The 27,517-nt window shown below is 41.2% G+C and overlaps 1 protein-coding gene across 2 annotated transcripts in view; it reads right to left on the minus strand.

Moving 5' to 3' along the window:
- Positions 1-22,197, minus strand: part of notch3 (notch receptor 3) — a 29,488-nt gene extending 7,291 nt beyond the window's left edge. Inside the window, exons 1-20 of one of the 2 annotated variants that reach the window (XR_004020272.1) lie at positions 21,952-22,197; positions 20,545-20,617; positions 9,988-10,130; positions 9,555-9,890; positions 8,884-9,006; positions 8,569-8,802; positions 8,328-8,483; positions 8,041-8,226; positions 6,446-6,559; positions 4,860-4,973; positions 3,764-3,997; positions 2,687-2,797; positions 2,388-2,580; positions 2,056-2,201; positions 1,561-1,794; positions 1,309-1,461; positions 953-1,181; positions 642-843; positions 378-534; positions 97-281 (exon numbers count right to left, since the gene is read on the minus strand). Coding sequence is in view for 1 of the 2 variants with exons in the window: in XM_030735177.1 (XP_030591037.1) it covers positions 97-281; positions 378-534; positions 642-843; positions 953-1,181; positions 1,309-1,461; positions 1,561-1,794; positions 2,056-2,201; positions 2,388-2,580; positions 2,687-2,797; positions 3,764-3,997; positions 4,860-4,973; positions 6,446-6,559; positions 8,041-8,226; positions 8,328-8,483; positions 8,569-8,802; positions 8,884-9,006; positions 9,555-9,890; positions 9,988-10,130; positions 20,545-20,617; positions 21,952-22,012 (3,384 nt within the window). In the remaining variant the exon portion in view is untranslated. The remainder of the gene's footprint in view (positions 1-96; positions 282-377; positions 535-641; positions 844-952; positions 1,182-1,308; positions 1,462-1,560; positions 1,795-2,055; positions 2,202-2,387; positions 2,581-2,686; positions 2,798-3,763; positions 3,998-4,859; positions 4,974-6,445; positions 6,560-8,040; positions 8,227-8,327; positions 8,484-8,568; positions 8,803-8,883; positions 9,007-9,554; positions 9,891-9,987; positions 10,131-20,544; positions 20,618-21,951) is intronic. The other variant, XM_030735177.1, reaches the window with a different exon arrangement.
- Positions 22,198-27,517: the final 5,320 nt, after the last annotated feature.

Below are 27,517 nucleotides of genomic sequence, written 5' to 3' on the forward strand. Positions count from 1 at the left end.
TATATCAATGAATTTTTGACAGCAAAAAATGAAAGCTGACTGTTTGAAATCTAACAACAACAAAAAGAACATACTGAAATAAAGCAACAGACTTACGTCACACTGGTATCCCCCCACATATCCCCTGCAGGTGGCGCCATTGCGACAAGGTTTGTCTTCACAGTGATCCACTTGATTTTCGCAATAGCTTCCAGTGTAGTCAACAGGACATTTACAATAGTGAGCATTCCTGGTGTTGACACAGTGACCACCATGGTGGCATAGTTCATCCGTCTGGAGCCCTAATTACATAGATTTGGGAGCAAAGATTACATCAATAACTTGATCACAAACTCAGACTGAGGTTGCACATCATCATGCACGGAAGATTAAAGTACCTCTTTGGCGAGCAGCTGCTTCACACGAGAGTCTAGGAATGTCACAGTAACGGCCAGACCAGCCATCAGTACATTCACAGATGAATGAGGCATCCTTTTGGCGACAGCGTCCTCCATTATTGCATTGAGACAAGCGCCTGCACCAATCAATTGGTGTCTGCATAAGCAAGAGAGAGATTGAATTGAGAATTTATTTGCTTTATTTGCCTGTAAAGATTGAAGGCCTAAACATGACATCTCAAGAGTGTTTTTGAGTATGTGTACCTGACAACGGTTGCCAGTATAGCCCTTGGGACAAGAGCAACGGAAAGAGTCCAGGGCATCCTGGCAGATGCCTCCATTGAGACAGGGCTGGGAGTCACACTCATTGACTTCATATTGGCAGTGGGAGCCAGTGAAGCCAGAGCGACAGGTACAGGTATATCCATTGACTTTATCTGTGCATGTCCCTCCATTGAAGCAAGAGCTGTGGGCATGTGAAAAAAATTTATATGTATTACTTTCATTTTATATTGTATTGTATAGGTAGTTTTTTTCCAGTTTTTTTCATTATATAGCTTTACACACACACACACCTTTCAGTGCAATCAGGGATGTTTGTTTCGCAGTGGATACCAGTAAAGCCAGGCATACAGGTGCAAGTGTAGGAGTTAACATAGTCTGTGCATGTCCCTCCATTTTTGCAAGGAGAACTGTGGCATTCATCGATCTCTAAAGCACAGCGAAGCCCTGTGAAGCCTGGCAGACAGCTACAGTGGTAGGAGTTCACACCATCTGTACAGGAACCTCCACTTAGGCACGGATCTAATAGCAAAAGAGAAAAAGATGTCTTCGGTCAAATACAGTATGTGTATATGAATTTGGTATTGTGTTTGACAGTAGCTGACATATAATAATTCTATAATAACTCTAAGTGTATGAAGTCACATACTAGGTAAACAGTCATTGATGTCTGTTTCACAGGTTAGCCCAGTATATCCTGCTCTGCAAGAGCACACAAACCCTCCGAGCGTGTTAGTGCAGGTCCCACGGTTTTTGCAGGGGTTTGAGATGCACTCATTCACATCTCTGTTACACAACTGACCTGTAAAAGAAGGGTACAAAAAGGTATGGTTGTGAGCTTCCAAGCAGACCATCTATGATAAACAATGAGATGCAATATTTGAGTACAAAATTTCCTGACCTTGCCACCCTGGTGGGCATTTACATTGATATCCCATGTAGTCTGGGGTGTGGATGCAGTCAGCATGATTGGCACAGGGGTTAGGAGAGCAAGGAGTAAGGACTTCAGCACAAGTGGGTCCACTGTAAGGAAGCTCACACAGGCAAGTGAAACTTGCCACACCGTCCACACAAGTGCCCTTGTTCAGACAGGGACTGGACTCGCATTCATTGATGTTCACCTGGCAGAGGTTACCTGTCAAAAAGATAAAGGAGATGAACATATAGTGGAATTGAATTTTCATTAGTCTGAGACTTTTTAATGTACCACTAGGGGGAGGTAGACAATTGTCATAGGCTAGAGAGAAAACTAATGGAAGACATCAGAGCGATCTTTTGGAAGATTTCTGTTAGGTTTAGTTGTTTCTTCTCCACTGCACGTGCTGTACATACATACTCCACTCTTTCTACTGTTCATTTGGATGTTGATGGTTCAATTACTAAGATGCCTTCTCACCTCTGAAGCCTTGGCGACACTTGCAGGTGAAACCATTGAGCTGATCGATGCATGTGCCAGCATTCTGGCAGGGACTTGGCAGACAGTCGTTCCTGTCTAGGTCACAGTTCTTTCCCACCCATCCCGGCTCACAGTCACAGCGGTAACTGGAAATACCAGAGTACAGTCAATAAGCCAAGAGCTGTCAGTTTGCAAGATTGAAATAACACTGACCTGATGTGTAAGTTATAGGATTAACCACAAGCTTGCTTAGAACCCATTTCAAGGTTTTACTTGGTATGGGGCCATTTGAATTACTTTAAAGGTTTACAAAAGCTGTTAACTGTTTATACCCGTTAATGTCATCTCTGCATGAGCCATGGACACATGGGCTGCTGCCACACTCATCCATCTGAGAGTAGCAGTAAGGGGGCTTAAAGCCCTCAGGACACAGGCAGTGAAATCCATTCTCTTCATCCACACATGTTCCTCCATTCCTACAGGGACTAGATGCGCACTCGTCTATTTCAACATTACATTTGGGACCTGGCAGGAGAAATGTTAGCCATAATCAGAGTGTTTTGTTACTATTTCCAGCGAGGATTTATTTGCTCTATCTCAAATTCACACTGCCATTTTCAGAAGGCCTTACCAGTGAACCCAGGTTTGCAAACACAGTCATAGCGGTTGATGCCATCTTTGCAGATGCCATAGTCACACGGGTTACTGGCGCAGTCATCGAAGTTTATCTCACAGTTTGTACCTGGATGGAAAAAGTTTTTATATTAGGATAATAGAAGCATTTTAACTGTTCTAGCAATGGCAGAAAATGTTTCACTACATTTCAGAACATAATTCTATAATATTATAATAAAATATAATAGTCATCATTATCATCACCACACACTCTAATTCTGTGCCAATTGCATCCACATGCTGCCTCCCAACTCTTCGATATCATCTAACCATCTTCTCTTTGGTCTCCCTTTCACTCTCTTCCCTTTTCTTGGTATCCACTCACTTGTTTTCTTAGCCCACTTGATGTTGCTAATTCTGGCAAGATGTTCTGCCCACTGTCCTCTCATTTTCTTTGCTCTTTCTATAATGTCCTTCACTTCAGTCTTGGATCTTATTTCTTTCCAATGCTCTTCTGAAACATTGGCAGCTTCTTCTACTGTTGTTTTGTGAGGGTCCACATCTCTACACCATATGCCATTACATACGTAAAAATTACTCTGTCCATGATCTTCCTCTTCAGGCACATTGGTATTTTCTTCTCTTTCAAAAAGTTGCTATATTTCTATCCTTACTTCATTTCCTTGCCAAGCATGTGTCTTGTGTCACTTCTTTGAGTTCTTCTCCATCTATCGCAACTCCTTTTCTTTGCCGTCTTCTTGCTATCTCATTGCACATTATCGTAGTTTTCTCCTTGTTCATTTTCATTCCATTTTTCTTTCCCTCCTCATCTAGATCTTCAAGCAGATCTTTCAGCTTTTTTTCACTCTCAGCAAACAGTATGATGTCATCAGCGAATCTAAGATTATTAATGGTCTCTCCGTTGATGTTAATGCCAGCCTCAATGCTTAGTCTTTTGAATATTGCAATGCCTTCTCTGTACTATATATAAATATGTATTTATAACATATAACAGTATTTTTAAAGTGAATAAATCAGTGGCTTAAATAAGCAAAGAACAAGCATTTGTTATCTCTGAAGATTTTTCTCTTACCCGAGGTTCCATGTTGGCATTGGCAGATGTACTTGTTGACCTGGTCCACACACTTGCCCCCATTCTGACAAGGGTTGCTGTGGCACTCATTTAATTGATTCTCACAGCGATACCCTGTGTAACCAGGATCACAGTTACATGTATAGCTGGCAATGCCATCTATGCAGGTACCATGGTGACATGGGTCGGGCTGACAGTTGTTGATGTTACTCTCGCAAAGTTTCCCCTCATAACCTACAAAGGAAAAAAAGCATAAATTACATTAACAATAAGGTACTTATCTAGTCACAATGATTCAAACTTTGCTCCCTGCAGCCCTGATATTTTCTGTTTTTCTCTTTAACATAACTGTTTCTTTATGCTTTTTTTTTTTTTTCATAAAAACTTCTACAGTTGGGCTTTTGACCATTTTGGTTTCCATATCAACGGTGTCTGTGTAACAGACAAGGACCTTGGTGTGTGTGGTATGTGTTTAGAGCAATGCTGAGATGGGCAAAGCACTAAAGAAGGGCCCTAAACAGGCCTCCCAGTCTTACTATTGTTCTCAGAGATGGAGGGAACAATAGACTGCGCCACGTCAAACAGGGCCACTTCACTCAACAGAAGGGGCCCAAAAACACAAGGAATACCAAGCAGCTGGCCACTGAAACAATGACCATGCTTCTCAGTAGGCATAGAACAAACGTATTAAATATCAATGTATACATGCAGACCAGCTTTACATACAAACTCTGTGAGAAACTTTACAGGTTGGTGGCTTTCTTTTGTAACACGAACATAACTAAATGCGAAGGAATGAAAGTTAAGATGCAGCATAAGGTGTTGTAAAGGGATTTAAAGATGAACAGATGTCAGGGTAATGACCAAGCCTCCTTTCTTGGCAAGTGCTGGTCCTCAGTGACCCCATGATCCTGAGACCGATGAGGGAAAGAGGGGGATTAGGGGCCTCAAGTCAGTCTGTTTGGCCAGCAGACACCCAGAGAAACTCCCCAAAACACTAAATGCTTAACAAAGACCAAAACAAGTGTTTAAGGCTCATCTGCTGCTCTGTTTCTGGCTCCTCTGTTCAGCAACTATTACGTAAAGAAGCACTTACCTTCAGCACAGCGGCACTCAAACCCATTGGGCCGATCATAGCACTTTGCTCCATTCTGACAGGGCGTGCTGGCGCACTCATCTATGTCAATTTGACACATGGTACCCGTAAACCCTGGGACATGCAAACATAGAGGTTAAGGGTCAGAAAGAAGGTCCAGCAAAAGGGTCCATGCTAAGGTCAGAGGGCAGATCTTCTCTCCTAAGAAAGCCAGAGGTCTTTGACTAGGTTAGTAATGTCTGGCTAAGGTAGGGTCTGAGACCTCGACTGGTTAAATACATGCTCTCTATGCACTTGGACAAGGGCAGAGCTGACCAATACAAAATACAATAGAAAGCTTGTGACCTTGAAAATATTTCAGAGGAAGGACTCACAATTAAATAATAAACCAAAATAATATTGTTATTGAATGGTATGGAATATTTGGACATGGACATGCAACTTATCCATCTTTGCCTTACTTAGGTTTTGGCACATTTTGTGTGTGAAAATGCTTATTCTACACTGGAAAGTGATGAAGACAACAACAACAACAACAACAATAATAATAATAATAATAATAATAATAATAATAATAATAATAATAATAATAATAATAATAAAAGCAACTAGCTTGAATAGTCTGAGAAACTGGGCAGGCTTGAAAGCACTGGGCACAGTGCCCAGACAGGAGTGAATTGGTGCATTGGTAACACACTGCTCAGTTGATTAACAGTGTCAGGATGGTCTGTATGTCGATGCTTAGGCTGGTAAAGGGGGTGCTGGAGGAGGCGGTGGGATTGTTTTCTCTTTTGGGGAGCCCCCCCACACCCCTCCGCCCTTCACTGCCTGCATCAGCTCCACCAGCTCAATAGCTAGATGGGGGGTGAAGGGGGGACGTCTGCCCCAGATGTAAATTGCGAACCTGGAAAAGAATCTCATTAGTGGGACTGCCCCCCCCCCCCCCCCCCAACACCACCATGAGGGCAGGATGAGGGAGGCTGCTGTCCCTTCTACATTCCACAGAGGAGGGAAGCGAGGGTCACAATGGTGCCTTTGTTCAGGCAAGGGGATAGGCAGACTTTTGGGCCTGGCTTTTTTATACAAGTGGTGGCTCTAAATACCCGCAGGCAAAAGTAGTGAGGCTGACCTCTCCTCCTCTGGTCCTGGGGACATTTAAACTTTGGCTTTCTAGTTTTACTGATGCTGTCAGTGTGTTGCAGGTGTTAACCAACACATTCTCACTCCCAAGGCTTTAGTGCTATTTTTTTCACAAGCAGGGTAGTGCTCCAAAAAAAAAAAAAAAAAAAAATCGTCTTTCCAAATCAGAACTAAGTATTAAAAAAACCCAAAAAGCTAGCATTAGGAAGTTGGAAAGCAGCATAAGTTGTAGAACTTTCACATAAAACAGGAGTTTGAGATCAGACTTTTTGACTTTATCTTTTTCAGATGTCTTTGGGATTCGCATGGGAACAATAACTACTTGAAGAGGTTTTGGAAAATATAATGGCTTGGGCCAAAAATACTAATCAGATGGTAGAAGATAGACTTATTTAATCTTTAATAAACCTCTCCTCATTTTTTTAGTTGCCTCAAAATAGCCTCACCTGGCTGGCATGTGCACGTGAAGCCATTGACCATATCCCGACAGATGCCGTCATTCACGCATGGGTTGCTCTCGCAGTCATCCACATCAATCTCGCAGTAAGTGCCCATGTAGCCTGGAAGAAGGAAGTTCAACTGGAAGTCAGACACTTCTTTTTATTGTTGTTGATCCTAATTCACTTTGCTCACTTTGGAGTAACGGTATGTCAGTTCAAGCCAGCATGGTGTGTGCATAATTCTGTGTATTCTGTGGGAAACTTTTCACACGTGAAGTTTTTACACTTGTTTACACTAAACCACAGCATCCTACTGAAATCTGAAATCACCACACCCTACTGTCTGTGGAGCATTGCTCCTCCCTGGGTCAGTATCCCATTCAGCAGATGCACGTTATGCCTTTTACATTAGGTCCTTCATTGAGGTGAAACAGAATGTGAGTCAGAGTCTTGCCCCTGTGGTGAGGCTAGCGTGGAATCAGAAATAATCAGCAGCTCCACATGAGCTTTGCCAGGCTGACTGACGATGAGGAGGGTGATGAGGAAGGCCCTGTCTCTGGAGGGGGGAGGGGGACAGGCTCTGGGAAAGAGCCTCTTTCCCTCTCTGTGTATATGAGGGGTGCAAAGTGGAGCACAGAGGGGCTCTATTGTTCCACTTCATTCCCACCACTCTACCACTCATTAGTATTCACAGCACACTCCTCCCCCTAACTGCTCGCCCTCTCTCACATCCAGTCCTATAGACCCAACTCCCGGCTCTAATTTGTATAGCTCCCCAAACCCCAGCATGCATGTAGGACTGTGCATGAGAGTTTCACTGTGTTTTTGTCCCAGAGTGTCAAAACTATCACTCAGTACAAACCAATACTCCATCTGGTGGTACAGTGCACTGAGAGCGGAGAGGTGCCTCCATAACCCCAGCGTTGGTGGAAATGCGTTACATAACACTAAACCCTGGCAGTATGGCAGCACTCTATATAGAGTTTCGTTAGAAGTCCAAGTTTAAATATTGTTTATATTTTTTAAATAGCGATTATTTAAATAATTGTGATACTCTGTTGGTTTAGATTCTGTCCCATGTGAGTGAAATTAGGCTGAATAGAGGTGTTTTCTATCATTTCATTGTCAAATATTAAGTACAATTTAAAGTCCTGTTGCACACAACAGTATATTTTGGTCACAAGTAACTCCCTTGGATGTTCAAACCTACATTGTACCAGTTAATGTATGTTCAGAGTTTGGCCTTAAAATTTGTTTTTTAAATGAAAATAGAAGTAGTTTTTCTGCTTACCTAAATCCTGAGCATAAGGTGTAAATTGCAAACGTGATTTATGTAACCACAGCTAGTTTGGTCTAATAGGCAATGTACCTGAAGCATTTTTTTGGACATACAGCAGTATAGAAATCATATCATATTCAACAGTTAAACCTTTGAAAGGAAAAATATTTCCAGAGTCAAAAATGTCACATTTTTGTGTGCGTATGGTTGGAAGAATGAAAGATTAAAATAAGTTAACTTTTTTGAGAACTAAAACAACAACAACAACAAAAACTCATTTTACTACATCATAATGGAAGACCTCTTCAAAAGGTCTTTCTACCTGGCATGCAGATGCAGGTGAACTCTCCAATGCGATCTAGGCAAGTGGCGTCATTCTGGCAGGGCATGGACAAGCATTCATTGATGTCAATCTCACAACGTGGGCCAGCATATCCCCGACCACACTGACACTGGAAAGACCCCTCTGTGTTCACACATTTTCCAAAATGCTCACATGGGTTTGCACCTGTTGATAGAAGGATCGCCGTATGAAACACACTCAAAGAAAGCTAGAGCTGAGAGCATACAACAACAGCACTGATGTTTGGCATAAAATAGCACACTTACCAATTGAACATTCATCCATGTCCTGATTGCAGGCACCCCCTACAAATCCAGCGGGACAGGTGCAAATGGCACGGCCATTAAGAGGGTTGGTATCACACACTGCTCCCTCATTGCAAGGGTTGCTCACACATGCATCATCAAGATGGCATAGCAAACCTACGGCAAAGAAAGAACACATATATCAGCAATTTATCATCCAGGATTAAAAGGGCCAAACAGGCAGACAGAAAAACCCACTTACCTGTCTTTCCAACGGGGCACTCACAGAAGAAGGATGCTACACGGTCATGGCAGGTGGCACCATTGAAGCAAACAGCTATTGCACAGTCATCAATGTTCTCACTGCAGTCATCTCCAGTCCAACCATTAACACAGACACAAGTATGGCCACCAATGGTGTTGAAGCAAGTACCCCCATTATGGCATGCATTGGGTTGCATTTGACACTCATTCACATCCTCAGCGCAGTATTGTCCTGGTGGGTAGGTGACATATGGGTTCAAACGTGATGTATACAAACATGATATCTATTTAAAGTTCATTTGAAGAGCTATACCTGTCCATTCTGGTGGGCACTGGCAGTTGTAGGTATTAACTCCATCTACACATATTCCTCCATTCATACACTTGTGACCTGGACAGTCATCCACATTGTTCTCACAGTTGTGTCCCTCGAATCCTGAGATAAATTTAGAGACAAATGAGTTGTGACACACACAGATACAGTAGCAAACACATGCTTCTTGCAGACCCTAACAACAGAAGGTGGTGAGCATTGTGGACAGTAAAAGGGTTCAATGCGTGTCTGATTGTTTACATCTTCCCACATAATGTCAGCAACAGCACTGACTCCTGCCTGCTTCAGAGGTCAAAACCCCCCTCTGTGTTTGCTTGTTTTATAATCTCTCACAGTTTCAATGACTTCCTCTCTGGCAAAAGACATTTCCTGTCAGCTCCCAGTGGGAAACCAGAAAGCCCATAAAATAAATTCCTTGTGTTGTGACGAGAGCAGAGAAGGGTGCAGACTGGCTGCCTCTAACTCTCCCACCAATCCATCCACTATTACAAGCTATTAATAGCAGACAGGAAGCTGACATAAGACAGAAGATATAAAATATCAGCAACAGCACCAATAGCTACGTCACTGGTTTGAGAAAATCTGTTTGCCTGCAGAAGTGGAAAAGCAGTTTGTGTGTGTTCTACTCTGCTGCTAAAGAGAAATTCTACCTGGTAGGCAAGCACACTCATAGGAATGGTCACTGGTCTGTCGACATGTGCCGCCATTAAGGCACTGAGATGGCGCGCAGGGCAAGGTGGACACCTCACATGTGCGACCGCTGTAGCCTGGCTGGCACTGACAGCGGAAGGAACCATAGGTGTTCATGCAGATTCCACCATTGAGACAAACACCGGGCTTGCGGCACTCGTCGATGTCATTGCGGCAGGTCTTTCCTTGGAAGCCGGGTGGACAGGAACAGTTGTAGTGGTTATTCCAGTTGACACATCGAGCTCCATTGGCACAGGGACTTGTGGCACAGGCATCAATGAGGGAGCAGTCTTGGCCTGGGAATTAAATAGTGAATAGAAATCAATTCAGTACTTTTGACTTTAACTTACAAGATCTGATCTTTCCAGTACATACGCATTCTTTTAGACATACCTCTGAACCCTCTCTGGCACACACAAGTGTGTTGTGGGATACCATTGACCACCTGGCTCTTGCACGCTGCTCCATTCTGACATTGTGATCGATGACAGGGATCCAGGTATTGACAGAGCGGACCAATGAATCCGGGACGACATCTATACACACACGTACACACATAAGGATGTGGCCTATAGGTCAAAACAGGTCACAAAACTGACAGACTAGAGCAGAAAAGACAGTGCTGCTAAATCATGGCAACTGTAGCCCAGTTTCCATCATCCTTTGGGTTTGGCAATCTGGACCCAGCGACACTTAAGCAAGTTCTGTTACCTTGAGTAATAGTTCTTTCCCTGGAATGATTTTGTTTTAGGATATTTTTTTTTTAATTTTATTTTCTTAAATCCTCCTGAGAACTGAGGAAAAAAGTATCTTTCGATTTAACTTTTTTTTGTGACCACTGCAGAGAACATAAGGCCTCAGCAGGATATTGCATACATGTAGAACAACCACAAAGAAAGAATAGAAATAGAATAAAAAGATGGCGTTGGGCCATGTGTGTTATTGACTTAATTAGTCACACTATTATTTTCAGCTGGAAAACCTAATTTTCTCAATGTCAGCTAACATTCTCCACTACTACAGTTTTTCCACACCCCGGTTCTTATTTCTGTTCCCATATATGAAAAAGAACACACCCAGAGACAGTCTGGAAATTTAACAACTGCCAACAAATACTGACATGAGGAAAAACAAGGCTGTGCACAGTGCTCTTGTATTGGATAGGAGAAACAGCTGTGGTGTTTAAATGAAATATTTAACTGTCCTCTTGGTGGCTGTATTCTAAGCACAAGTACACATTTCAGTTGTTCCTATTTTAATAAATACAGCTGTCTATGGTGATATTCATTTAACTATTCCAAAGGTACATTTTTAAGTTTCCAGTACTTGTACTGGGACTGAGGTGTGAGTACTGGCTATACAGGGGTGTCCTGTGTCTGAATACATCCTGTGCAGACAACGGTGGAGGACTAAAAACAAATTCTGCTCTGCAAATGTGCTGCCTTTTCTCTGTTCAGGCTGTGTAGACATTGCTTAACTTAACCTAAACATGCAGCACAAAGAAATTGAGATAAATATATAAACAGGGTTTCCCATTGCTCTTTACAGAGGTCCTATGGGAGTTTAGACAAGGTTTGGAGAACTAGTAACTCTACACCCACAGTGAAGCCCTTGTCTGGGGACAGGAACCCTCTTCAAAGAGACTGATTCTGATGGCAGGGCAGCGACAGCTGGGTTCTGGCCTACCCTCGGGCACTGTCATCTCTTTCAATAGAGAGGAACCCCTGGGCAGGATCAAAAATGGGCTTTCATCTGTTCTCTTTTAAAGGAGCACCCTTACTATACTTGTTTAGGTTTATCTTTACTTTTTTATGTGCACTACCACTGTAAGAAAAAAAAAAAAGAGCCTAAAATGTTCTCACTCCTGGCTAGGAGGCTGAAGCTGCTTCAAATTAGGCTGCGGAGGAAATGATCCAGAACTAGATTTTCTGTAAAAAAAAAAAAAGGATGCTTTGTTTTTGGCCAGTCTACATTGGTGGAAAAAAAAACAAAAAAAAAAAACAAAAAAAAAAACTTAAGGTTTCTCAGTTTTGTTTGATTTTTTTTCTCAAACTTTCCAAAGGCAGTTGTGAAGTAGTGGGCTATGCATGAAGGCACACGAGACTATCCACAAGAATGTAAAAAAGATGTTTCCAAAGAAACAGTTTGGCACTATATTGAATTTAATTGTTAAAATATTACAGGGAACTGACATCTTCCAACAATGCCAAGGCACTGAGACCTGTTCAGGAAGAGTGAAGCCATATTTAAGCGCCCATGTTGAGAGACAGATTTTGCACATTTACTACTCCTAAAGCCCCCATGAACACGAACTTTCCTTTAAACACATCTTGCTCCTCTCACGCGCTGAGAGGTCAGATGTTAGAGGGTCCCCTGTTTGATTGTGATGATAATGTCACTCAGGCTACAGAGTGTGAGGAGGGGCTACTCCACAGGAGAGATTGTCTTTAGAAGGTGCAATTGTAGAGAGAGATCAAGAGGAAACAAGAATAGTCTGGTCCAGCAAGAATGTCATGTCATATTTCCTGTAATCCCTGGTCCTTTGCTCTGAAAACACAGTACTCACTCCTAATGCACAACTCTTGTTGCCATAGTAACCTCACAGATGAACAAGCAAGCCTGACACCCAACCAATCACCCCCACCCCCCACCCATGGTTCCCATGGCTATTTGTCATGGCTTGGCTGGGTTTATTTAGAGGCAAATTAACTATGTCTGGAATCTAGGGTGTCACTAAAAATGAAACACAAATGTGGCACAAAGCAGTCTTTGAAAGGACTGATGAAGAAAATTGCTTTTAGAGCTGAAACATACAGGGACATACAACAACACAGACTGGCAGTCAAATTCTTCTGGAGCCATATTTGACTGCTGATGAAAACCAAAAAGCCAGAAACTTAACAGGCATTGTTCTTCAAAGATCATCACCACTCTCTTTGGCAAGAACTGGACTGAGTTATTCACTGCAGGAAGTAATGTGTCTCAAAGTGTACGTTTATATAGAGATGAAAATACTTATTTGGAATTAATGTGTTTTCAGCTATGAGAATAAAGTGTAGCTGTGTTAATTTGTGTGTGTGCAATAATATACAGGTATACAAGTGCATGTGTGGGTGGGCCTATAAAAATTACGATAGTAGTAGTGCCTGATAAATTATTTGTCCTCCCTTTCAAATGTGCACTGAAATAAGCAGCCAAAACACACATTCTTTTGTCTAGACCTGACTCACTGCCAACATGCTACTCCCATAACACACAAATCAAAGTGCTATCAGTGCAGAGACTGTGAGAGACATGCAACTTTGTCCTGGTTTAGTTTTCACATCACTATGAAAAGTCTTCTTATCAGGCTCTTTATAACCTTGTGAATTCCACTGCCTATGGGAACAGAAGGGCAGGATCTGCGCCTTTGCGTGAGCCCAACTTTAATTGTGGCGGATGTGAAAGGCAGGTGCAGTTTGCTCTTGTGCAATGAGCCCCTGAATCATACTTAGTGAGTGTCAACATCTGACCTTGGAGGAAGAGAGTACAGCAGATGAGGAAGAGGTCTCTGGGTGCAACAGAGAGACGGGCAGAGTGGGTGATCTCTTCTTGTCAACACATATGAAGGCTTTTACCAGCTGCAATACTGACACCATACAGCTGTCCACATCTGTCAATCTGGCTGTCTAGCATTTACCTCTTCCACCAGACTTTAAGCCAAAACAGTTGTGCTGTTTTGCCCATTGGACTAGCCCTGTAACCAACACACAAGGGCACGCGCGCACACACACACGCACGCAACACAATCCATTTTACATATCTCAAAAGATACGCTCACCCTTCACAAATACATGCATTAACAGTTCCTCCTAACAAACACTTTCAAGACTGTTAGATGGAGGCACCACTGCAACAAAGCAAACACATGCAACAATCACTACACACCCAAACACAAAGAAAAGAAACTTACAAACAACCTCAGGCTCTGGCTGTATCATGAATGCATAAAAGAGAAGATCCACTGAGGAAATTATATGAGAAAGAAAAAAGAGATAGCAGCTTTGTCAAACATTTAATGAAGTGCTTGAAGTGCAAATGATTAGAAAACATTTCAAATACAGGATTCAGTCAGTGTGCTGTGATTTCAGAGTTGTTCTTTATCCCGTATGGTGATCCCATGACTAAAATCATTTGATTTATGTAAGTTTTGTCACTTGTTACTTGTGTAACACAATGCCAGTTTTCCTGCTTTCTGGGTCACTGAAGCAGGGTAACCTGAGCTCATCCTCTTCTATACAATAGCGGCAACTCAGCCAGAGGTCAAAGGGTGGCTCACCTGTGAACAAAGAGGCTATAATCTCTGACACAGTTCATACACACAGTCATGCTCCACAAAACAACAACTATAAAGGATTCTTCCTATCTCAGGGGGCATTTTCTAAGACAAATGGAAAGGAAGAGAAACAACTGAACTATCATGTTTTGACTTGGGGCAACTTTTCACATTCTTTGTTGCATGAAAAAAAGCTAGTCTTACATTTTTTTTTTTTTTCCAAGTTTGAAGATGGCATAAAGACACAGTTGACTCTTTTGGAAAAGTCTTAAAACATTTTCTCAACACAGCTGCCCTATACCATCCCCCCTCTTTCCACAAGCAAGCAAGAACCAGCTCTCCTCCTTTATGAAGAGTCCATACTGACACCACACTGCCAACAGGAGCCCATCTCCACACCCCCCTCCTTCCAGCAACCTCCTCAGCTCTGCTCTCTCCAGCTTGGCTCCCTCATTTTCAGCAGAGCCAGATTGGGGGTTGGGGAATGTTTTGTGGTCCAAATAAAAGAGCTAAAGTAGTCAGAACTTCTTTGAATGAAAGTGTTGGGGGGTGGGGAAAGATGGTGGTGGTGGGAGGGGGGGCAGTGACCCAAACAGCTAGTCTTTCAGCCCTGGGCCGTAGCCTGGCAACAGTAACCCATGGTGAGACAGAGCCAGAGTGAGAAAAAAGTGGGGGTGATGGGAGACAGGGTTTCATAAGGACAGTTGGAGCACTTCAGAAGACTGATCCTCCTACATATGCAGGTAGCCCTGAGCGCTGTGCTGAGCCAATTCAGACTCATAATTAAGTACAATCATGTCCAAAAGGATGACTGTTTCACAGTCTAAAGGGCAAGGTTTGTTTCAACAATTGTACTTAGACACACAATGAAAGTACTGAAAGGTCCAGAAGCTTTCCAGAGCCCCCAAAGCATGAAAATTAAACATGTGACTAGAAGGACTTTTAACTTACTCCAGGAAACACAGTAATTAATCTGACTAAAAAGCTAGAAGGTCTAAGAGAATCCTTCACACTTCTGATAGCTTCTCACTGCTCGTATCTTAACAGTGAGAGGCTATCATGCATAATAATAATAATATAAATCCAGAATTCCAAGGAAATTCCAGACATTTCCTTGGCAGTGAAAACTACACATATCTATTGCACTGGGAGAATAAATATGTACTCTTGTTGCTAAGCGCTTACTAATACCGCTATAAAAAGGGTCAGAAATCTCGCTCACAATTCTTACTACTTCACACACTATCGAATCAGCTTCTAGTGTCACTCTGGAAGAATACACCCTCACATTTTTCAAATAGCAATGCATTTGCCCAAAACCACATTGCATGAATCCTAGGGTTGAGGTCTTTCAAAGCATTCTCTATTGAACTCAACCACAAAACCCCACCCAACCACCTAAACTGAACCAGATTTTTGGAAAACTTTGAAACTGGAAAGACCCCATCCCCATGTTAGAAAGATGAAAAAAGCACTACAATGACTTGTCCAGTGTTTTGTTTTAAATTGGCCTTAACAGGAAAAAAAAAAGTGTATCTTGCATTGAATTTATTTTAATTTCATGGAATTTTCTGCACAGTGGATGTGGATTAACTTGAACTGCACCAGCATCATTTAAGATTGATGACAGTAAATGTTACTTGCATTGACTGAGGCCAGTACAACCTCTCACGTGCTTACTGACCTCAAAAAATAAGATTTGAGACACTGCCAGTGGTTCTCAGTGACAAGCTAAGGAGAATGCATATGTTGCCTGAAAAAGCAATAGAGATGTTTAAAAAGGATGAAGTAATCAAACATTTAGTAAAACTAAAACACATGACAAAAATCCTGCAATCTAGTGGTCTTCCCATGTGGCAAAGTGTTTAAGACACCTCTGGAATGGATTTTTTTTTTTTTTTTGTAACTAAGAAAAGGTAAGCTTTAGTAAAATGCTGCCTAGCTGAAATCAAAGTGTTTGTATGAATTATGCTTAGTGGAAAAGTGAATGCCTTTTCCTGAATCCTTTAATGATGGACCCATCCCTTCCTCTGCTGACAGGGAGGGAGACACTAGGGAATTTTTTTGCTGGCGGACTTCAGTTATTCCAATCCGACCTGCCTGAGTGTCTCTTATGAAGTCATTGTCTCCTGGATAAGAACAAACAGCCAGGCAATGAGACTTCACATCCAGGCTTATCCCTACGTAAGCTTGCAGTTCAGACATACACAGACATCAAAAAGAACAATTTGCAAATTCCAGCAAGTTGCTTCAGAGGTAAAACCAACGTGTTACATATACACAATGTGTAAAGAGAGTGCATATAAATTTAAATTCCACATTCTCAGATAAAACTTCCAAGTTACAAGGTATAAAGCAAATGTAGAACAATGTGGCCATGTAGTGCAACGTGGAGGGATTAAACAAAATGAAGAATAAGATGAGAAGACAGAATTATGGAGACATGGGTGCAGTAAGTAAGCTGGTTAAGCTTCTCTGATAAGACAGGATGTGTGTAGCTGGGAGGTCAGAAGGCACCACTTCCTTTAAGGGGGCCTGGGAACCACAGCTTCCAATCTCCAGTCATGACCCAGAGAGGAGAAGGGACAACAAACCGAAATCTTCCTCACTGTGATTGTGTAACCTTTTTGTCAGATAGTACTCATCTCCTCATACATACGAACACTATCCTCTTGAGTAATTTGTCATTACTGTGTCTTCAGTTTTCCCATAAAATGACAAGACAATGGCTTCATCAGCCTGTGGTGACAGCACAAGAGTTATGGCTGTATTTGCCTCTAAAATGGCACCATAAAAAAATTGAAAATCAAACAAAAACTCTTCAATGAGGCTGCTGGAATACTCTCTGCATAGTCTCTGGCATTCCTAAAGGGGGTAGAAGGGTGAATGGATGGGAGGTAGCGACAATAACCTGAAAGCACCGGGGGAGACGAGGAATCTTGCTAAGCATTCCTTTCTAATCCACCATAAAGATACCAAAGAAAACACTAGCCCCAAGGTGCCGTGTACTAAGCCAATAATATAATCTGTCTCTTTGCTAGGGTCTGTCCGTAAATATGGGCTTTTCAAGAGTATGTTACCATTTATTAGTGAATTGTGTTCTTTTGAAAATATGTGTCCTATCTACTTATATGTGCTACATTTCCTTGAATTTCTGACTTTTAACCCAACCAGAGAAAATCTAAAACTTCCTTATTCATTTTTGCCTTCTGTTTTGCCAAAAGTGAAACAGCGTAGGCAGATACTAAGATTTTACTTGAGAAACAGCACTCCACAGTATCTTGACAGCCTGCTCCCTTTTAAAGTCAAAGGTGTCCTCCTTTATCATGTTTTAAGAGGCTGGGAGTTGCTGCAGGGTCATAACAAAACACCCACAATTTATATGCTAACTTTGCTACAGAAGCCAAGGGCAAACCATTTATAACACAGGTCTCAGACAGCAGAGAAGTTCCATATTTATTTCCATTCAGCTTAGCAGATCAGGGAGGAAAGAGCTGGTTGTAATCTGCGATCTGCCACTGTCTTGAAAGACAGAGGATGAGTAGCTAGTGCAAGGACGGCAGGCAGTGAGAGAAAGAGCAGACACAGTTGCTGCTGCAGTGTGAGAGAGGCAACATGTGCTAGAGGGACTGTGAGCTACCGGCTTCATTCCTCCACAAGCTTGTCTCTCACAGTATGGGGGCGACTGACTGCTCAATGGCAGCACCTGGCCCTATGCTTTCCCTTTGTCAAGATCTGACTTCACTGGATTACCATCACAACATCCACCAGCTGTCCTATATGCAGACCCCCCGCCCACACCCTCACTCCCTCCTAGCCAGCCTCCCTCTACCCATTCCCTACCCCCAGTCCAATCTCTCCAGCTGGATCCCCTCTGATTAACACCCCCCCCCCCCCCAATCTGCCTAATTATCTCTCCTCTGGCCATACTGCTGTAGCACTCTTCAAGCAGGGTGGAGCTGAGGCTGTTCAACTAGACTTCCTGACTGCTCACCTAGATGTTACACTTTCTGTGACACTATGAACCCTTCATTGTCAAGTTCAAAACTCTGGGCCTTTGTAGGATCATGAAGAATATTTATTGTGTATCAAAGAGAATAGTGTAGAGTAAACTACTCATCACCAGATAAGTTTTATTTTAAATCTGTGCCATGTTAAGTGCTGTTTTACAGAGCTGACATGTAAAATATTTATTTTCACAACAATCACTCAAAGCTGGTTTGCAGAAGTGCTGTTTCTAAGCATCTTCAGCTCTGGACCTGACATGAAAAACTATAATGTAATTTTCACCTTGTGGTCCAACTTCTGAGGTTGGACCAACATCCCACACAGCGCTTGAATTTATTGTTAAATATGGGCCTTTTTGATTTTGATGATGCAGTGGTTTGTACACTGGATTTGCACATTGGCACGCTATTACTGTATGAAACATATATATTTTTAATTGCATCGCATTGAGTCATGTTTTAATATATTATATTCAATAATTAGAAATAATGGAAAATGGCAGTTGCTGCCAAGATCTATTAAAAATTAGTACCTAGGACAGGAGCAGGGACATACACAAATGATTAACCCATTAAAACTAAAGCAATGACTGGCTTTTACTTAGTTATGTAAACAGCCGGAACTGACATTAGAAATTTGGTTACAAAGTTACCCGAGGAGGATGCCACTATGATCAGAGACACATAAAGAAGGAAAAAGATTTCACGCACTTTAAAGCCATAGTGTGAAAATAAGACGGATGATATGTTGATTTTGGAACAGTGTCTGGGACAGTAACAATGGCACCTGTCACAGACACTGTATTACAGTCACTTGAGAATATTTTTCCTGTAAGGAAAACAAATAGCACAATGGCACGACAATAAGGAAGGACACGTGAACTTTCTCTACACAAAATAATATGCCTTGTTCTGTGGAACAGCTTTGCTTTTTATGAAAGTGTTTTCTGCTGTTTTTCCAAATTCCTTTCAAATGCCAAAGCACATATCTGCCTCTGCATTTTGCTTCTTTCCACTCCACACTGGCCTCCCGTTGCTGTGGCCTTTCTTCTCTGCCTTCCTAAACCCTGTTCTGTGGTGCCAGGTTACAGCCAGGTATCTGGTGGAAGAAAGGATCTTTTCTCCTGTTTTGGATCTCCTGTTTCTGTAGGCTCCCAGGGGAAGGGGTGGAGTGGCTACACTACTCATAGGACTGGTCTGACCACTCTCATGTGGCCATGCTCCACTCTCCACTGCTCTCCCATACCATGGGACTCATTCTATGTTGTGCGGTATGATATCCGATGTTCACTTTCACGAGAAAAAGAATCTTATCCTTGTCATTTTTAGTGATTCTTGACACTGTAGCAGCATAATGATTACACATACACATCTCCCACACCACTAACATCTAATATATGAACACACACACATACACAACACAAAGGACTAGAGGAACAAAAGAGCAAACACAATCCCTGTGATGTGATTACACTTAATCTGGAGATTAATACACTTAGGCCAAACACTGAGAGTGTTGTGTTAATTTTTCACTCACAGTAGGTAAGTGTTACTTCTGTCCACACCACATGAAATTATACATTTACTCAATGAAAACCATTTTGGCCACAGCTAATGATTGAAATGTGGGTAGTGGTCACTTGTTTCACTTGCAGTCAAGTTACACATTGACTAGTGTGTAATGACTTCTGCTGGCAGTACAATAACTTTGCACAAGTGTAACCTTACGCACATCCCCACACACACGGTATATGCATGTGTGGGGATATGCTTTTGTCCTGGAAAGGTGTATTCATGGTATTGGATCAACTTTGGCCCATGCGGTAGAGTAAACCATCACCAATATACGTATAAATCTACTGTTCTAGAGGGATGCAGCTGGCAAACAAGAAGTTTTGTTTTAACAGTATCTCCTTTATCTGACTCCCCTCAGGCATATTTCCTAAATGACAGGGTTTTTTTTTCTTTCTTTCTTTAAAATGGCCCCAGGGTGAGACACTGTAGACTATTTAACTTGACTATTATAATAGGTTCCCACACAACCTCCCTCACTATCTAAAAAAAACCCCAAAAAACAAAAGCATTGTCAATAGATGCAAAAGCTCAAAATGCAGGCACAGATAGGAAATTAAGACAATTCATCAAAAAAGTTATTTTGTTTACAAAAAGTTATTTAAGGGTTTAAATAATACTAATTGCTAATAAAAGATAAACTTCTACAAATAAAAAAGGACACACCAAAATGACAATGAACAAAAAAAACCAGTGTCAACAAGTGCAACATAATGCTGTGATTTATGAATAACTGAGCCCCTTAACAGGTGCAAGAGATGACTGTATCAGCCAACTATTTCCAGACTTGTTGATGCCCATCTGTGTAGCTCTAATCAATTTGTTCTATCTTTCACTACTGTTGTGTGAGTGTTATAAATAATAGACAATAGATTATAAGAAGGGCATTTTTCACTTGATTGTTTAACACCAAGAATCACACTGGAAATCCGTTTATACACAAAACTTACACCTTTTATTTGAATGCTTCTCAAAAGCTGATTCTGGAAAGTGTTAGAGCGTTGCTGAAAGGAATGGCCCTCATACTGGTACATTCTTTAAATATGTTGCACTTACATGCATCGAAAGGGTGAATCTAAGCATGTCCCTCCATTTTCACATGGTCTGTATTTATCCACGCAGCGGGACCCTGTGGAAATCAAAGACATTTGTTAGAAAACCAATTCATTTTTTTTTTAATCTGCAAATTATCATAACCAAATTTACATAACTAATCTAAATTCGTTGTTGCAGATAGCAGTCCTTTGCCACTTGTTGCATCTTGCAGACACACCCGTATGGCTGGTGTTTACTTCAGCAAAAGCAGATAAACTTTTTCGTTTCCTTTATAGATATGCATGCAGTAATAGTGAGTTGCTTCTGCTTACAAATACTCTTTCTTGGAGATAGCATGTTTTCATGTCCGATTAAAGTTTAAACCACACACACACACACACGCACACACACACACACACACACACACACACACACACACACACACACACACACACACACACACACACACACAGAGTCTAAATTCCTCCTCCGCACTCTGGGTTTGGTCACTTTGCCATCAGACGTTTCCCACAGAATGAGGAAAATAAAACTTTCCAGGGGTTTCCGATGTAAATTCCAAAAATGTTCTGCTTATCTATACAGCAGTGCGTGATTTAATCACGCAGAGATAATTAACACGTGATGCGCTAACTTACGCCGCTGTCGTGTCCAAAAGTGACCATCTGCCAAGAAGTGATTGTCGGTATTTAAACTGCTGTAAATGACTTGGTGACCGATAATCTGTCAAACATAACTCATAAAAGATATCAAGTCATTCTGAGCTAGAAAGAACATTTCTGTCACACGGTAGATGCTGCAGCCAGTTATTTATGCAGGTAACAAGTCTCACTGAGTTTAAAACTTTTTTTTTTCAATTTTTTTTTTTTTTAAAGAGAGATTTCGCCAAAAGAGCAATAGAAATCACAAAAAGCATAACACAAAAGTTCTATGAAGATATTTTAAGTGCCCAAAAGGGACTGAATTGAATATGATGCAGAACACATAGTAGGTATAATGATACAGAGTCTTAAGGAAAACAGGCAAAATCTTGATGTTTTCTATAATTCCTTCACAAATCCTACTGCAGCCAATTTACAACCATAAACAAGGACATTAGACATAAAAACCACATTAAACATCGGCAATCACTTTTTGGTAGATGGGGCTTTAGAAGACATCAGCTTCGTTTATTTAGTAGTTTATTTAGACCAAATTCTGAAGACACTACTAAATAAATAAACGAAATGAAATGATGAAAAACAGAAACTTTGCACATAAGAGTACTCACTGGTAGCCTAGATAGTCAAGGATAACCTCATTACTTGGAACTGGCCGGTGGATCGGCTGTCCGGACAAGTCCAGTCAAGCCTACCAGTGGATATAAATCTGAATTGAGAGCTCAAGTGTTAAGTGGGCAAAAGGACTTACCTTCGCAGACATGCATAAACACTAAAAATGGCAAAAGAATCCATGGAATATTCCCTTCCATTTCGGTGGAAAAGTTTCCAGCGTTTCAAGTTGGGCTTTTAGTAGAAATACATCCTTTGTTAAGATCACATGAAAAGCTCCAAAAAGTCAGCCGGAAAGCGTAGCGTTAGGTCCAAATCCCGTAATATCCTCCGCCGCTCGGCCACGGCTGCTGTGATTCTCCTCTCACCTCCTAAAACTTTTGAAAAAGTTTTCCTTCCCGATCTGTCCCAGCGTTTGGGATTACTCCGCCTCCTCTCTCTTTCTCTCTCGCTCGCTCTTTCTCTCGCTCTCTGCCCCCCCCCCCCCCCCCCCCCCCCCCCCCGCACACACCAGTTTTATAATTCCCCCCCCACCCCCCTCAAATGTATGTAGGCATTGCAGTAATGACCTGATCTGCTTGTGGCAGCTTATGTAGGTCTGGGCTAAACCTATAAACAGTAGAGAACTTTCCTGGCATGTTTCATATTTTATATTGATAGGCCTTGCACAGTTGCAACTAATAGTCTAAAGAAGGCCAAAACTGTAAACAGCTCCCACACTTTTGAAATCAACGCTATCTTCTGAAAAGTGCTAATCTATAATTCTTTTCCAAAGGTCAGAGACCAACACCTGTGTTTACACAAACTTAAGGAGTCAGGTCAATACAGTCTCTTTTGTTTTTTGTTTTCTATGCTGGCTATATTACAGCATTGGGTGATGCACTGTGAAAGTGGCATAAATAAATTTACTGCAAATCAAATGTTTGCTCCATATCTAAATCTTAAACAACAAAATGCAAAACTCCAAGATTATGTCCATAAAGATGGGGCCTCTGTATTATGATAGCAGACAATAATGTGCCCAACCATGTGCGAGCATACTTGTTTGTTTTTGTGTTTACAGATGATGAACTGTAGATAGGAAAGTGAATAGTGTTTACATGGTAGCGGACAGATAGACAGCAGGCATTTCTGTTATTCCCATGGCCCGTGTAATGAACAGGGCAGATCAGTGCAGCTCTCTCAATTTAGTCAGCATCTCCTCAGCCTATGGCAGTGGACTTATTTTCTGCAGCCGGTTTATAGTACCACAGTTGTTCTTTTGCACAGAGTGGAGCTGGTTGCTTACAGAGACAATAGCCTTGATTTGAATCATAATAGCAGTCCAGCATTATGACACAGTTTCTCTCTGCAGGGGAGGGCAGCACACTAATATTCAAGCACACTGCCCTACACCACCACACCCCCTCGTCATCACTCTGCTTCTGGTCCTGGTCTTGAATAAATTACAGGAAAGGGTAGGACCATGAATGTAGCAGGCTGGTTTGGAGTGAAATTTGTGAGCTGTAGTGTGACATAATCTATAGGGGGTCAGTCAAAAGACCTTGTTAGGCCTCAAAGACACCTGCTTCATTAGGCCACCACGGTGGGAGGAAATTTGGCAATGCAAAGTTTTCAATAGCTGGATTCAGCTTTCTGTACACAAAGGCTTAGTCTTATAGTCTTAATTAGACTTTGTTTTAACTGACTGAAATTCCCCTTTAAAATCTCACCCATTTATCCAATATTACAACAGGAGACATATATCTCTGGCTGTGTCTCCAGCAGCAAGTGCAAACTAGATAGCAAAACAGACAGCAGTGTAATGGAGTTCATATATTTTCCAAGTAGGTGTAATAACCTGTGTTTTTATGTTTTCGTACCACTGTGAAATATTTCTTTCAACACTAGAGCTGTAGTAGCCACACTCCCAACTTACTATGCCAGGTGTTGATGGTATTTTGACTGGCTTCCAGTTGGAAGAAATCCCAGAGAGAGATTTTCATTGTGCTCAGGGTCGGGCAGTTGTATTTACAGTTTGTTGCTATCTGCGAACTCAAAGTCTACAAATGCCTCATGTGCTTCATTCCTCTGAAAAAAACTGAAGGACTTCATTCCCATGAAATTAGCTGCTGTCTTCTTCTACCAAATTATTTCACAACAAAACATAACGGTTTGATTTTGTTTTCAATCAAAATATTTTACGTAATCAAACAATGAAAGGAATAATTTATTAAATATTTGAGCGTGATCTAAACTGCACAAATTCATCTTTTGTTGTATAGCAGTAATAATTGTTAACAGCATAAATGTTTAATTATCTGTTACTTTTAATATACCCGTCTTCAGTTTATATTATTTTAATGATTTTCTAGTATTTCATCTTGTATTGTACTTTAAGCGATTCAGACCTGCTGAAGCCAACTTTGAAGGAGTGCTGTGTTAAAATTGTTTGTTTGAGAAGATTACAATGAATACCACTTGAGTTCAGAAAACAAAGACACTCTCTCTGATCTCATTAGTGGAGAAGTGAATGTTCCCAGTTCTTCCTTCTGGAAATATGACCGTTCCTTTATTGTTTTAGAAATGAAAGAGAAACGTGAGCTCAAGCTTGTTTGGACAATAATTTTAATAATTCTTAATCCTCTCAGAACTTTTACTTGTCTCTTTTGTGTCACATCCTGCTCATCTACTCAAGCACACACACACAAAGAACAAACAAGTCAGTGTTTTTGTTTGTACTGGGGAGAAATTGTGAGAGTAGAAGCCCTGGTGACAAAGTTCTCGCACAGGACTCAGGGGGAATCTCCAATCACACAAACAAAGATGTGACAGGTCAGGATTTATAACTCTGTTCTCTGTTGGAGAAAGAGGAGCACTTCTCTTTGAACACTGTTAACATTGCTTATAGTTAATAAAGATAAATCTGAAGAATCAGCAGTAATGCATTTAATTAGTAGATATTAATATACACATTTATTATAAAACCAACCTCTACCAACCTTCTGCTTTTGTATACCCAGCTCTGCAAAACACAGTCATTTTTTTTCCCTTTGAACATTTAAGACCCTGGGATACCCTGAAATATTGTGACACACATTGCCAACAGAGAAGCTTTTATTCAGAATTATGTGTGAATGATACTGTTTGTTTGCAGTGTCAGGAGTGAAAGCTGATCAAAGCCAGTTAAATGAAGACCAACTGCAATCAAAAAGCGAAATGATACGCTCACGCTACGCTGCCTCTTTCACAGAAAATGTCAAATGGAGTTGTCCTTAAAACCCTACAATACAGTAGCAAGAATTATCTATTAGTTTGAGTTGCAATATGTCCATAACTTTGTTCAAGTACTAATTAAAAAAAAAAAACACAGTCAGTTACATTGCATTGCTTTTGGCTGTAGTAAATACATCATTCGGACATTTAAGCGGATAAATATTTGTGGACTACAGTAATGACAACAGCAAAAGTTCCAGCAGTCACTGAAGTAAGTTACCAAAAAAAAAATCCAAAACAAAAAAAAAAAGGAGATCTTGGATGACTTACGCTTAAGAACCACTGACGTGCACAAAGGTGGAAAGCAACTTCAGCATCAGATGATATCAGATTATTTTGCCACTCTCCTTTAACATCTCTGTGCATGGCTGTACAGACAACAAACATACATAGACATAGACAACTACATATGGCGTTAAAAGATGCCTGTATGCTAACATGAAGACATGCTAAAGGGCAACTAGAGACTCAGGCAAAAAAGACTCAAATGCACGACAGTAAGAGCAGATTCAAAGTTAAAAAGGTATACTTTACTTTCAGCAAAAAAAAAAGGGTTCTGTAACAATACTTGGGCGATCAGTCAGTTCAGGGAATCAAATCCGGTAGCTGAGTGCAAAAACAAGTTAGACAAAAGTAGGCAAAGTCACATACACAAAGAGGGTAACACAAGAAGTGCAACGCAAGAACATTTGAGACATGGCATAAAGACAGTTACAGTATAAAAAGGTGACACACTGGGGCGGGGCAGGTAATGACAAGTAAAGCAGGGCAGGAATTGAAGAATTTCAAATGAGATGACAGTTAAGTATACAAAATAAAACAGGAAGTTGGGCGAAAATGACAACTTTCACTCAAAACACAGAATGTGACCTCATAAAGGTGAAATGGGGCAACTTGATTTGGCAATGTTGTGCTGCCTTTGGGCCTAGTCCCTAGTCCCAAGTTTATCTTACAGGATAGTGCCAAAAGAGCCCAGTAAGAGCCTGGAAAGTTTTATTTTCTTCATTCTGTGGGAAACGTCTGATGGCAAGGTGACCAAAAGTCTGAGATGAAGAGTTCGATTTGGAAAAAGCCAACAAACCAAACAAAAGGTTTCATCAGTCATTAACTGCACGGGATCACTTATCCTCAGGCCTGTGTCTGTTCACTAGGTGTATTCAGTAAAGACTCAAATTATCATGTGCGTTTGCCTATACTTGTGCCTTGTTCTTACCACAGTTTAGTGTGATCAGCTACCATCATCCTTTCATACTTGGTGGCCATTCATGACAAGCACGCTTCATATGATAGGGGTGCTAACAGGCAGTTTGTGTGGACACAGTGGACGTGATGACTTTACCACCCAGACCAGACTGATTTATGTGGGAAAAGCCCAAAGAGCACCCACAGAGAGTGTGGGGAGGATTAGAAGCCCCTCTACAAAACTGGTCACGGCCAATCAGCAGCTGAGACCCCCTACAGACAGACGCCGGGACCAATTGTAGTACAGGGTTCAGGTTGTTGATCTGAATCTTGATTTCGTTATTGCTTGATATTTGTACGATCTCAGTATGGATAAGGGCTATTTCATCTTCAACTTGACTGGGCTTCCAAGCACTGAAGAGATGCTTGGGACAGTTCTACTTCAGGCAGTCTCTATGAACACAAACCCAATGTAACCCCATAATGATAAAACTCTTTACTTCTCCTCTGCTTTTCCAGGATTCCACATTTTTGTTTGCTCTGCCACTTTTATTTTGTTTTATCAGTTTGTGATGCACAGTGAGCAATCAGCGAAGACATTCCTGTTCTCTGCTAATGTGTGCATTTAATTTGGAAGCTGTTCTGAAATTTATGTAATGTATTTACGTAATAACAGTCATTCAGTAGCTCTCTTTTTAGTTCTGTTTTCTATTGATTGCCATTGTGTTTTTGTGTCAAAATGTTTAACAGTATCTCTCTCCCTTTAATGTAATGTATTTAAATTTTTGTTTTTTACAAATACATGCTTTTCTTGTTTGGCTTTCTTCATATACAAGACATCTTGCTTTCTTACATTATGCTCTCCTACTCCACGATTAAATAATTTGCCAACAACCACTCAAAAAAAAAGAGGTTACTCTCTGTGTCCTCTTTCACCCTGATTCTATTCTCCTTATTCCTTCCACCCACTCTCTGACACACACACACACACACACACACAGAGTGGCTTAGAGGTTGGAGCTTTTTGCCTAAAGTAAACATACGTCAATGATGGATCTTTCTCTGGATTGTGGGAAAAAGTGTTTGACTTTCACACAAGCTCTCTAAACGGCTATTAAATCCTGTATGTGTACACATGCCGTGTTTCTGCAGAGAACAGGGACAGACAGAAAGGAGGAAAGAGAATTTTTACTCATGGTAGTCTTTTGTTCTCTGAAACACATGTTTCTTTGTAAAATTGGAGTCCCAGAAGGCAGTAGGACGAGACA

This window comes from Archocentrus centrarchus, chromosome 8 (assembly GCF_007364275.1).
Source record: "Archocentrus centrarchus isolate MPI-CPG fArcCen1 chromosome 8, fArcCen1, whole genome shotgun sequence".
NCBI lineage: Eukaryota > Metazoa > Chordata > Actinopteri > Cichliformes > Cichlidae > Archocentrus > Archocentrus centrarchus.